Source organism: Danio rerio, chromosome 1 (assembly GCF_049306965.1).
Source record: "Danio rerio strain Tuebingen ecotype United States chromosome 1, GRCz12tu, whole genome shotgun sequence".
In the NCBI taxonomy this organism is placed as follows: Eukaryota; Metazoa; Chordata; class Actinopteri; order Cypriniformes; family Danionidae; genus Danio; species Danio rerio.
In genome coordinates, this window is record NC_133176.1 from 48,178,713 (window position 1) to 48,191,165 (window position 12,453).

At 37.9% G+C, this 12,453-nt stretch overlaps 2 protein-coding genes across 4 annotated transcripts in view; one reads left to right on the plus strand and one right to left on the minus strand.

Annotated features, from left to right (window-relative positions):
• Nucleotides 1-5,401, plus strand: part of wu:fc21g02 — a 43,534-nt gene extending 38,133 nt beyond the window's left edge. For all 3 annotated transcript variants that reach the window (XM_005160269.6, XM_005160267.6, NM_001423760.1), the window contains 5 exons: nt 279-404; nt 805-918; nt 1,206-1,307; nt 2,866-2,952; nt 3,144-5,401. In XM_005160269.6, the coding sequence (XP_005160326.1) occupies nt 279-404; nt 805-918; nt 1,206-1,307; nt 2,866-2,952; nt 3,144-3,254 (540 nt within the window). In that variant the 3' untranslated portion in view covers nt 3,255-5,401. The remainder of the gene's footprint in view (nt 1-278; nt 405-804; nt 919-1,205; nt 1,308-2,865; nt 2,953-3,143) is intronic.
• A 1,168-nt stretch (nt 5,402-6,569) lies between these two features.
• Nucleotides 6,570-10,135, minus strand: si:dkey-9i23.15. The gene is made up of 3 exons (NM_001145559.1): nt 9,600-10,135; nt 7,470-7,572; nt 6,570-7,359 (listed from the first exon to the last, which is right to left on the minus strand). The coding sequence occupies exons 1-3, from the start codon at nt 9,795-9,797 to the stop codon at nt 7,004-7,006; spliced, it is 657 nt and encodes a 218-aa protein (NP_001139031.1). The 5' UTR covers nt 9,798-10,135; the 3' UTR covers nt 6,570-7,003.
• Nucleotides 10,136-12,453: the final 2,318 nt, after the last annotated feature.

Here is a 12,453-nt window from a genome sequence, read left to right on the forward strand (position 1 = left end):
ATGTTGTAAGAATTTGCATGTGTCTCTTTGATTCATATGTTTTTACAATTTGTTAGTGTTTGAGCTCTCTCAGGCACCTTTGTAGAGGACACACACCGGTTATTAAAATCCACCTTGAGGCTTGTGTGAATACCATGCTCATCACGCTGTTAATGCTGGTTTGCAGTTTGCTGTAGGTCTTTCTGGTGACTAGTATAGACAGGATAGCATTTCAGGTGTACTTATCCTCTTACTAAAAAAGAAGTAAAAAGGATGTGCTTGTGCTTGTTTCTATTAAGAGCATTAATCCTGGAGGTATGCCTCAAAGCCCTCTCTATCCTGCTGTACCTCAACCCGGAGTTTCCCCAGGTCATCCTTCCAATTGGAATCAACCTGCTCCACCCTACCACCCATATACTCATGAGGTACATCCAAACACTTTTGCTTTTCACTTTATATGTTTATTTTTAATATTAAGACAGCAAGCAAATACGTAAAAGGTAAAAACAACTCCTACTAATGCATTATTGGTCCTGAAAGGAGTAACAATACTATTGGCATACTATTACACACTCCTCCTCTTCTTCTTTTTCTTTGGCCTTAGTTGCGGGGTCGGCTTGGCGTACTATTACACACTGTATTCCAGAATGTATTATATTTTAGTGTGTATCTACTATTTCTTCAGGCAGCAACTTTCTCTCGTTCCTCCAAAATGTTTAATTATCCCTATTATACAGACAACCACTTAGATTAGATTCTTTTAACAATGTGTTTGGTCATTATCACTGTAAAGAGTATTACTAATTATTTCTCCCATCATTTTAGGGTTATAATCCTGTGAATGTGCCTCAAAACCCTGTCTATCCACCTCAATCTGCACCCACTCATCCTCCCCAGTGGAATGACCCTGCCTCCCAGAACAACCCATTTCCAAATCAGGTACATCCAAGCTCTTTTGCTTTTAGTTTTATTGATTTATTTTAAATGTTAAAACAGCAAGCGAATACGTACAAGTTAAAAACAACTCTTAATGCATTATTGATCCTGAAGGTAGTAACATGTGGTTCATTGTTTGGAGAGCACAACTGCAGTACTGTAATATACTATATTCTTTAATATTGTATTGTATATTAGTACTATTAATTTAAAGTAGATTCCTACAGAAGCCTTGTGTTCTCACTGTAAAGAGTATTACTAATCATTTCTGCATTTTTCCATCATTTAAGGGCTTTAATCCTGGGAATGTGCCTCAAAACCCGCTCTATCCACCTCAGTCTGGACCCACATATACTGAACCTGCCTCCCAATACAACCCGTCTCCTGCTATGGTACATTCAGATTCTTTGCAAAATGTTCAAAAGTTCTGCAATTGTTATTTTGTTTTGCACTGTTATTTAGTGACCTGATCAAAATGAGAGAAAAACTTACAACTTTCTACATTTTTGATTGGTTGCTTAGTCTCTTGTCAAGTAATCCTGATAGGAGTAAATGAGAATGAGGCCTGTTTTACAGCAAAACACGTCAAGTAGTGCGTTAAAGCTTAGAGTTTAGATTCTCTGCCCGAGGCCAGACTCAACCTGACTCGCATGCCAGGTTAGGGCAGTATTTCATGCCATAATCAGTGGGCCAGGCCTTGATCAAGGAGTTGTGAGTGTTTTTTTGTCTTTACTTAGTTAGCCTAATTGGGTGGAAAGCTATGCCATAATTAGAAATATTAAACAAATATTTTAGTAAAGTCAGCCTAAGCAAATATTTGGGACTACAAAGTTGCACAATTCGCAATGCGTGTCATGCATAGCAACGCTCTAGCTCCAGTGGATCTTATCGATGCATTTATTGGGTAAAATTGCTACTTTTTACTGTCATTCAATGTGTTTTGATCATTATCAATGCTGTCACTTTAATTGAGCGTGAGCAGTGTGGAAAAATAGACCCAGCGCCGAAACTGTCGCAGCACTGCAGCTTCAGTGACACTCATTCCTCGCTCTGACGCGCTGCTGCTGCGTGCGGTATGAAAGCTCTAATTTGTTAACATGGACGCCAAAAAAACACGCGCTGCTCACGCTTGCGGTGTGAAACAGGCTTTAGGCTTGCGTTCAATTTTTTGGGCTCGATCTAAGCTCTATTGAAGCTGAAAACACTGAAAAAATGAAATGGCAGCCCAGTGTCCTGACCTAAACCTGAACTCCTCCAAACTGTGAAGGAGACAGAGGAAGATCTGATCACGGTCACAGCAGAGCAGTGTGAAACACTGGTTAATCTAGTGATAGTCCTGTGGCCGCAGATGTGCTGAATTAACGCAATTACACTTCCTACTTATTTTTGACTTCTGTAAATTTTAGACATGTTAGTTTCAATTTTAGTAATCTTTCTTCATTCAGCACACACACACACACAAAAAAAACATTTAAAAAGTTACGTTTTTACTGAAAAAATGTTATAAAGTTTGAAAAACCTTATTTATTTAGGTGTAACATTTAACAATGTTTTTTTTTTTTTTACAGTGTAGAGCAGTGTTTCTCAACCACGTTCCTGGAGGACCACCAACACTGCATGTTTTGGATGTCTCTTTTGTCACACCCATCACAGATCTTTCAGCCTCTGCTAACGAGCTAAACATCTGAATCGGGTGTGTTTGCTTACATGACATGGAAAATGTGCAGAGCTGGTGGTCCTCCAGGAACATGGTTGAGAAACACTGGTGTTCTCTAATTTTGATCATGATTACAGTATGTCAGGAAAAACTTTCTGAAAAATGAAGATGTGTTCATAAATTGTACTTTAATTTCGATCTACACAGAATATAAAATATGATAAGTAGTTTATGAACTCTTGGTGTGCCTGCTTGTGTATGTTTTTCTAATGTGATGTCATGTGTGTCCTCAGAACTATTCTTCTCCTGGGCCTGAAACCACAGGGATGACTACGAATGATCCACCTCAAACTGCGCCCCTGCTTGCACCCCAGCCTGAGGTAACACCTATCCTTTTATCACAGTTTTATAAAACATGATATCATTTTTGATGTGTAAAAGTTGCAGTACAGTCTCCAGTACTAATGTTTGTTTACGGTCTATAAGTAATAGTGTAATTATTGTTAAATTTATAAATACTTCCACTGTCTCACACATGTATCTCACAAGTTGACCTGTCTTTTTTTAATAGGGTTACAGGTCTGCTCTGGACAGCCTTTCAATGAATATGCTCAGCACTAGCGACTCTGGGGTCCAGTTTGACATCAACAAAGGAAAGTCTACAAGCAACAACTTCCTGTAGTTTCTCCAAAATGCTGGATTATCCTCGTAAGGGAAGCAGAAAACAAAACATAACCTTTTAACGTCACTCTCTTTTGGCTCATTTTAATAGTAGGAAAGCAGAAGTTAAATAATACCAAAGATGGAAAGATCATCTTTACAACCTCCTACCTCCATATTTGCAGGTGAAACATCTTTATATTATAATCACATACCACAAGAAGTTGTGAATGGGCTTCCAGTGACACTCATAGCTGATAGCTGTGTTTGTGTGTTTGTGTGTATAGTGGACAACAAAGCAATATCCATAGACAGAGAAGCTCACTTTCAACAGGGACATTCACAAACTCCAATAATAAAATTAAAGCTCGTCTGTAGAAAATAATAGAAGACATCTTGGGAATTGTGTTTTTGTCCATACAATGGAGATCGCAGTACTGTCTGGTTAACAATATCCTTTAAAATTAGTTCTTCTGCTATTAACAGACTAACAAAATGCATGCACGTTTGATTAAAATATGATAACTGTCACACCTATTATTTTAGGACTTAACTATCCCTTTAAAGTAACACTGAGCTGCTATTTTTTTAATTTCCCCATGGGTCAGTCCTAACCCTTTATCAGAGGGACCTATTAAGGGGTTAACGGGACTTTGTGTAGAACTATGTATAATAAAACATATATAAAAAAGGCTTAATAGTATTAAAACTTTAATTTAGGATGTTGTTGTGCAGGTAGTTTTTTAGTTCTTTTAACAGCGCTGTATATTATTAAATAACCTCTCGTCTCTTGAGAGGCAAGGAAAATAAGTACTTATCGTTGTGTTTGCTGTTAAAGTAGTGTCTGAAACAAATTGTTATATATTATAAAGAAAGGCAGTTCCACATTTAAAATATATATTTGCAAACACAGGTAACTCCTTGTTTATTAATGTTTATTAGTTGGTAGACATTGCATATACACCCTTCCTGTATACAAACGCACTTACATGTATCTTCAGCCATTAAATTAACACACAGGATAGACATTCACTCACTGGCCACTTTATTAGGTACACCTGTCCAACTGCTTGTTGACGCAAATTTCTAATCAGCCAATCACATGGCAGCAACTCAGTGCATTTAGGCATGTAGACATGGTCAAGACGATCTGCTGCTGTTTAAACATGATCATGTCCATCCCTTTATGACCACAGTGTACCCATCTTCTGATGGCTACTTCCAGCAGGATAATGCGCCAATTTATGAAGTGTGAATCATCTCAGACTGGTTTCTTGGACATGACAATGAGTTCACTGTACTCAAATGGCCTCCACAGTCACCAGATCTCAATCCAATAGAGCACTTTTGGGATGTGGTTGAACGGGAGATTCGCATCATGGATGTGTAGCCGACAAATCTGCAGCAACTGCTTGATGCTATCATGTCAATATGGACCAAAATATCTGAGGAATATTTCCTGTGCCTTGTTGAATCTATGCCATGTAGGATTAAGGCAGTTCTGAAGGCAAAATGGGGTCCAACCTGGTACTAGTAAGGTGTACCTAATAAAGTGGCCGGTGAGTGTGATTGTTAATGCATGGAAGTAAATAAAATGTAGGCTTTCAGGGAATTTTCCTAACTACCACAGATAGCATACCAGTAGCTGCATTAGGGCATTTTATTACATTTTGCTTGAAAACATTTAAAATGGTGCAAACAGCTACAATGTCAATGTGTATAAGTAGTATAGTGACATTTTTAACTTGTAACAGACAACATCAATGCCTTACTTTAAACTAAGCTGCATATCACAGTAATATAAAAGGTCTACTACTGTTCTCAATGAAAGAAATGCTTTTAGTTTCAGCCTACTGTACAGTGCAGTGCTGTATTGCCTAATGTTTTATTGTGGTCATCATGTTCTCTGTATTTTTGATTCGTCTTTTGTTTTTTAATAGTGCCAACTTGTGTTGTAATACTCCTCGTTCCATGCTGCACTATACGAACAAACTGAATGTAATTTGGTTTAACAACTTGAACTGTAATAAGATGACAATCAGCATGACTGTCATTATAACTCGAACACCTCAAGCGTTTTGTAAACCGACTGTGCAAATGTGTGCAAATGCTGCAGATTCAGTAGTCATGATACAAAAAAATAAATAAAAATAAAACGGTGGAGAAGCTGGAATTTTGTGATTTTTGACTTTAAAGGGCACATTTTTTACCCCTTTTTCAAGATTTAAGATGAGTGTTTTGTGTCTCCAGAATGTGTCTGTAAAGTTTCAACTCAAAACACCCATCAGATTATTCATTATAGCATTTTAAATGAGGGAAATTTGAGCTGTTAGGCTATTGTAGCCGTTTTTGTTGACTGTGCCTTTAATGCAAATGAGTTGGTTCCCCCGCTCACCCTGCGTGTCAGAGCCATAGGCTGTTCCTCAATTACAAGAAAGCAGAGAACAGACTTGCGTTCTTGTAAAGACCGTTCTTGTCAGATCACCTTGGAAGAACTAACTCGGGAGAGCGCGAGAACACTGAACACGTCCTGTGAGAAATGAGATGCTGTGTTCTTCCTAATGGTCACATGACCTTCACACATTTTTAATGGTAAATTATGTAAACATTACAGCATTTACACGTTTTTGTTTTCATTTTCAATATAACATGCACAAAACACTTATAATTATACTTTGCACAATACAAATAACACAATTTTAATACAAAATCTCAGCACATAAACATTCACTCCTTTATTAAGATTATCATGTTAATGTTTACTCTTACCGTCTCATTTAGGCAACTACTGAGATAAACAAGTTTTATCTCTGAACTTTAATAATAAATCTAAATAAAATGCTGCGCTTCCCACCACCTTTATTCAGCCACAATTACTTTTAGAGCGAGTTAGGTGCTCAAGTATGCATCCTTGATATCAAGAACACATCTGGGAACTTTAACATGGTTCTTGGGTTCTGGAACTGAACTTTGTCGGATGATGAGGACGAGAACACAAGGACGCATATTGAGAAACAGCCATAGAGATCTCTCTGATGGGTGTAGCCTTCACCTGCTGAACAGATCTATTAATCCCAGTTGATTTGCGCTCGTCCTGTCTTGTTGATATGATTATATGCATTACTACCGAGACATGTTAATATGCATCTGTCAATCAATTTGATAGGCGGGAAAACCGCACTCCTATGTCACGTTGTGGTGGGCCTCTATCACTCCAGTGTGACAGTGGATACACTATACCTACACACAGTTCTGACAAAACAGCTTACAAAAGATGATTCTCATTATAGGTGCCCTTTAAGGATTCATGTCACAGACATCACTTTTCAGACAAGGATTTTTTCAACAAATTTATTATAATGAACTCGTTAAATACATTTCCCCGAATGACAAATGCTTGTACATTTGATTTAGTATTTTGGTTTAAAATTCAGTATCTCAAATGCCACAAAGAGCTTTGCTATGGGACCCTATACTGTCAATCGCAAATAGTTGACTTAACTTAGAAAAAATGAGTAAACCTGTTTCCTTAAAATGATTAAGTAAATGAGCTGTATGCATAATTATAAAAAATAAAGTCAACTTAACAGTTCCAAGTTACAATGGATTAGCTCAATTTTATAAGTAAAGTCAACTTTGCTAATCAACTGATCCTTTAACAAACAATTACTGAACAACAATTTAAGTTTTGGCAAAAAAATTGTGCTTCTATTTTCAAGTTTAACATCTCGCATTCGCAATGGTGTTATTTCAGATCTGCTTTCCATCATCTCACTCCATTTTGCTTTTCTCCATCTCTTTCAATCTCCTCTCCAGCATCTTGACTTTGTTCTCCAGGTGTGCGTCTGACTTTGCAGATGCTGTACCGATTCCCAGCAGGACACAGACGCACGCCAGGCCTGCTAATCTCAGTGCTGTGGTTTCTGCTGAGGCTCCAGAGTCGCTGAGAATCAATCCAAACGTGCCAACAGCAAAGGAGAGCTTGAGCAGCCACAGCGCCTGCCTCACAGCTCCCACAACCAAACGCAGGATGAAGGACAAGATCCAGTAGGCCAAAACAGCCAGGATGGCCCACTGAGTCACAAAAATCACCCCCTCCGGAGTCACTTTTTGGAAAGGTAACTTGGCTAGATGAACATATTGAGAAACATACATGTGAGCATGTGCTTTGAGTGAAATTAATTTAAAATGTAAAGTAAATAATTCACAAGTGAATTTGTGTGAGAAAAGAATTTACCATCAATTCCTGCCGATTCCAAGATTTCCGTAATATACCGGATGGCCACGTTTAGAGCTGATGCCACTGCATCTGACAGCCACTTCACACCGCTCTGGAGAAACTGATGCCCGTAAAATAAATACAGTTATCATGCGCAAGTAATTTATGGTCAAAAGCATCCGATAGTAATTTTAAACACATAAAATAATCCTTTAAAAACACTTGAGTAACTTAGAACTGCATTGTTGGGTGTAATTAGTTATGAAGTGACGAGTTAATGTAATCAAATTACTTTAACACTAAAAAAAGTATAGTAACGGATTACTTTTCATTCATTCATTCATTCATTTTCTATTGGCTGAGTCTTTATTTCAGGAGTCACCACAGTTGAATGAACCGCCAACTATTCCAGCATATGTTTTATGCAGTCAATACCCTTCCAGCTGCAACCCAGTACAAGGAAACACTCATACACTCTCATTTACACACTACGGTCAATTTAGCTTACTTCACCTATACTGCATGTCTTTGGACTGTGGGGGAAACCAGAGGACACCCACGCCATGGGGGAGAACATCCAAACTCCACAAAGAAATGCCAACTGACCCCGCCGGGACTTAAACCAGCAATCTTCTTGCTGTGAGGCGACAGTGCTAACCACTGAGCTATCATGCTACCCCAGGACTACTTTTCATTTTTAGGTGATTTAGCTACAGTTACTTTATAATATACTTGCCTTAAATACTGTTAATAAATGAAACTGTTCTAGATAAATCAATTCAGAGAAACAGAGTAAGTGTATTCTTGTCATACACATATTTTGCAGAATAATTCTAAAGGTTACATTTTACAAGATGATTGCATATGCTTAAGAAAAATTAGTGAGAAAAAAGTGAGTGAGAAAAAATGATATAAGCTAATTCTGAGGAGCAAAGTAAATGCACATGCTTAACCATAAATTGAGAAAGATATATACACACACATATATATATATATATATATATATATATATATATATATATATATATATGTGTGTGTGTGTGTGTGTGTGTGTGTATCATTTACTTGAAACACTTGGTGCTTTAATACATTTAAAGCATTTACATTTAGTGTTTAGCATTTTTATAGTGTATTAAAAAAATCTAAAAGATCTGGTTTGACTTGAATTTAAGGAAGTAAACCAGTTTATTTCTTTGTCTACACTGAAAATGCCTAAAGTAGGGCCCGCAGGCCAAAGTTGGCCCATTGTAACCTTGGATTTGGCCCACCATCCCATCTGAGAAGAGAGTGAGATTTGATAAAGATTGATATTTTAGAAATTATGGGATGTTTTGGAAAAAAAAGTGCATTGAGTGTGTTAACTAGCGATATTAGGAGTTAGGAAATGCAATCCAAACATTTTTTCGTGATGGAGTAGTTAAAGCAGATCATTTTTAATTTGATGTAATTGTTTTGTTTATTAATTTAATTGCTGAGCTACAAAAAAGCAAACTGAAATGAAATGTTTCAATTAAATGTTGTAAATGAACCAGATTTTTAAAAATGTACAGCAAATAATGTCACTCGACAAATAGAGAACTATGCAGTAGACATCAGTGGGCAAATCAAGGCAAAAACTAGTTTAATTCTGTTATAAATGAGATTGTTTTACTGTAACAAGTTAAAATGTAATGTATGCTGTATTAGTTAATATAAGGCAATGTTTCCTAGTCATTTTAAATACTATTAAATAAATAAGGAAATTACCCATTGCAACTATATTTACCTTGGCCCACTAGCCTCAAACAAGTTTGGTTGTTGGCCCTTCATAAGAAAAAGTTTGGGCATCCCTGGTCTACATGTTGAAATTTATCTGCATTTTAAGCAGTATTTAGTCAAGAAATTAAATGACTTACTGACTAATCCAGTTACTTTTCAGACAAAGTACTTAAAGTGCCATTGTCATTTGTATCCAATTAACTAAATAGTGTAGAATTGTTTGAATTCTACTGCATTAGCAAAATAAAGTTTCCCCGATATAAACCTTAACAAACTTGTCATTGTGTTTTGTATCAGATCAACACAGATCAGATACATATCACATAGTATCAGATAGACAAAGTTTCATTTCAGATATCAGACAGACCCGGTTAAACAGACAGAACTCACCTTGAGAGACAGGTCGACTCTTTTTTCACCGATAGTAGAGACAAGGAAACTGTGGGCTTCCTCGGACAAACTGGTGATAATGGACCGCGCATTTTGAAGTGGACCAGAGTGGTTTTTCCATTCGACCGACTGACACAATGGTATAAACTGAAGTGATACTGAAAGTAGAAGTGTGGTGAAATAGAAACATTGTACCATTTTAATTTTCACAAGGCGTATATCGCGTCGGTAGAGAAGTTAAACCTGTGTTCGTGAGTTAAACAAGCTAATCCAAAACAACCGCACGGACAACATGGAAGGAGTGAAAACGCTGCATTCAGGCTTCTTTACTTGGGGATTAGAAAACTGCTCTTAACACGTTATATTATATAGAAACTATCCTACAAAGAATGCCAGATGTACTATTCGCAAATAAGCTCGGTGTTTACCAAAACTCAAATAAACTGGACGTTTAGTGATCCATAAAATATTTCATTTCCCTGAGCAACGCCCGCTTCCTCTCCTCTTCCTGCAAAGAGCAATTCTGCCGCCTGCTGATGACTATGGAGACTGCGGATTAACAGGAGGGAAACTCACATAAAGTGATTCCATATGAGAATTGCGGAAACATTATTTTCTTAAACACGCTTGTACAAATGTGGTGGTTTTGTTCCAAAATTTACAGTGGTTATATAGATGTGTAATCCCGTCCTCTGCTTTGTCATGACTGATGTCTGTATTTATCTGACACAGCCGTGTCAGGATCTGCAGTAACAGTGTTTATTCGTTAAAGTCTGACTTCCGGAGGACAAACATGTTGTTTTTAACGGCTTCATTTTATTAGGATTTCCACAGTATGATGTTTTGTCCTTTTTTGGTTTACTCTAAATCCATGTTTCACTCTGTGTGAATGTCTTGTTCTCTTCTAGAGATGAGCTTGCTCAATCTTGGAGGGTAAGATATTGACCATGTTTATTCTGTGTTTGCAAGGGTTGTTTATTGTAACAATAGGAATGTGACCTTGCAAAAGCCAAGAGCCTCCAGCAGGCACAAAGGAGTAGTCCATCCGGAGGTTATCATCACTAAGATCCTTACAAATGTTGATATATATATAATCAACGTCCACTTCTAGAGTCAGAATCTGGCGCCAACAACATGAAAGCATGGTTCCATCTTACGTTCTCTGTATCAACGGTTTAGGCTGATGGTGGTGGTGTAATTGTGTTACCCATTAGAACCAATTGTTGCAGACCATGTCCATTCCTTTATGACCGTAGTCAAAGACTATAGAATACACACAACCCCTGCTGAAAAATCCAGCTTAAACCAGCCTAGGCTGGTTGGCTGGTTTAAGCTGATTGACCAGGCTGGTTTTAGAGTGGTTTTGGCCATTTCCAGGCTGGTTTCCAGCCTTGTCTTAGCTGGTCAGGCTGGGAGACGACCAGCTAAAACCAGCTATGTCCAGCTTAAACCAGGCTGGTCAAGCTGGATTTAGCTGGTCATTTTCCAGCCTGACCAGCTAAGACCAGGCTGGAAATGGCTGGAAACCAGCCTGGAAATGGCCAAAACCCCTCTAAAACCAGCCTGGTCGGCAAGCTAAAACCAGCCAACCAGCCTAGGCTGGTTTAAGCTGGATTTTACAGCAGGGACATGTCACTCTTATAGTTTTGAATTGGAAAAACTGTATTAATCCAGAGGATAGTAATATGTAGAATGGCCATAAATGAGGTTGGTGTCGTGATCTTGTTCCTTTTAATTAGCTTGGGCAACATGAAAATATGAAGACTTTGTTGGCTTCGAACGTTTAGAAATTAAAATTTAGATTTAGAATTTTATTGGTGGTTCCAAGTATCTAATGTAATCATAAGCTTGGAAAACAGTTTTGTACAATTTGATGTTTCCTTTCAAACAGAATGCCTAAGTATAATGCCCGAGAGGCATTTCAAAGATGGCCGCTGAGTTAATAGACTTGTCTTAAAGGGACTTCTTCTGATGACTACTTCCAGCAGGATAACCCGCCATGTCATAAAGCGTGAATCATCTCAGACTGGTTTCTTGAACATGACAATGAGTTCACTGTACTCAAATGGCCTCCACAGTCACCAGAACTCAATCCAGTATAGCACCTTTGGGATGTGGTGGAACGGGATTTTTCGCATCATAGATGTGCAGCCGTCAAATCTGCGGCAACTGCGTGATGCTATCATGTCAATATGGACCAAAATCTCAGAGGAAACAAAGCATTTTTAAATAAAAAGGTATTATTTAAGACAAATGCAGTACAACAGAACAGTGAGACACATATAATTACAAAAAACATTTTAGTATCTGACTGAAAGTTTAGGCTCACATAGTAAATAGGCCTCTTTGGTGGGGCAATGAACTGTAAAAATAGGCTCAAAAAGAGCCATGATGGCTGCCTTATTCTGAGCATCATCCACTGCTGTCTGACCCCACACATCTTTCATCTGGATTGGATTTAAAAAAGAGAGAGAGAGAAAATGGTTCATTTACTGTCATTGTACTTAATTCATTGATTCACACATGAGACACTAAAAGACCATCGTCTAATCATACCAGTGGTGTGGCTCCATATTCCAGTAGTTTTCTGATCATGAACACATCTCCCAAATAAACCGCCTCATGCATTGCTGTGCGTCCATTATAGTCTTGAGCGTCCATGTCGACGCCTGCTATAGCCCAAGCAAGCAGAAGACGGTGGTCTTTGATCTGTATCACTCTGTTCAGTGATGAGTTAAACCAAAGAATAGGCTCATAGGCTTATAATATTACATTGTAGGTAAAATGCTCTGTGTGAGTTTTATGAGTGAGATATTACTGGATCATTTCCATAGCGATTGTCACAGGGGGTTTA

Excerpts from the sequence above, each read along its gene's own strand:
- si:dkey-9i23.15 (NM_001145559.1), bottom strand. The coding sequence starts at position 9,797 with ATGGTACAATGTTTCTATTTCACCACACTTCTACTTTCAGTATCACTT. Across the intron at positions 7,573-9,599 it reads GAGTCGACCTGTCTCTCAAG|TTTCTCCAGAGCGGTGTGAA; the intron begins GTGAGTTCTGTC and ends TACGGGCATCAG. Across the intron at positions 7,360-7,469 it reads GGAATCGGCAGGAATTGATG|CCAAGTTACCTTTCCAAAAA; the intron begins GTAAATTCTTTT and ends ATGTTCATCTAG.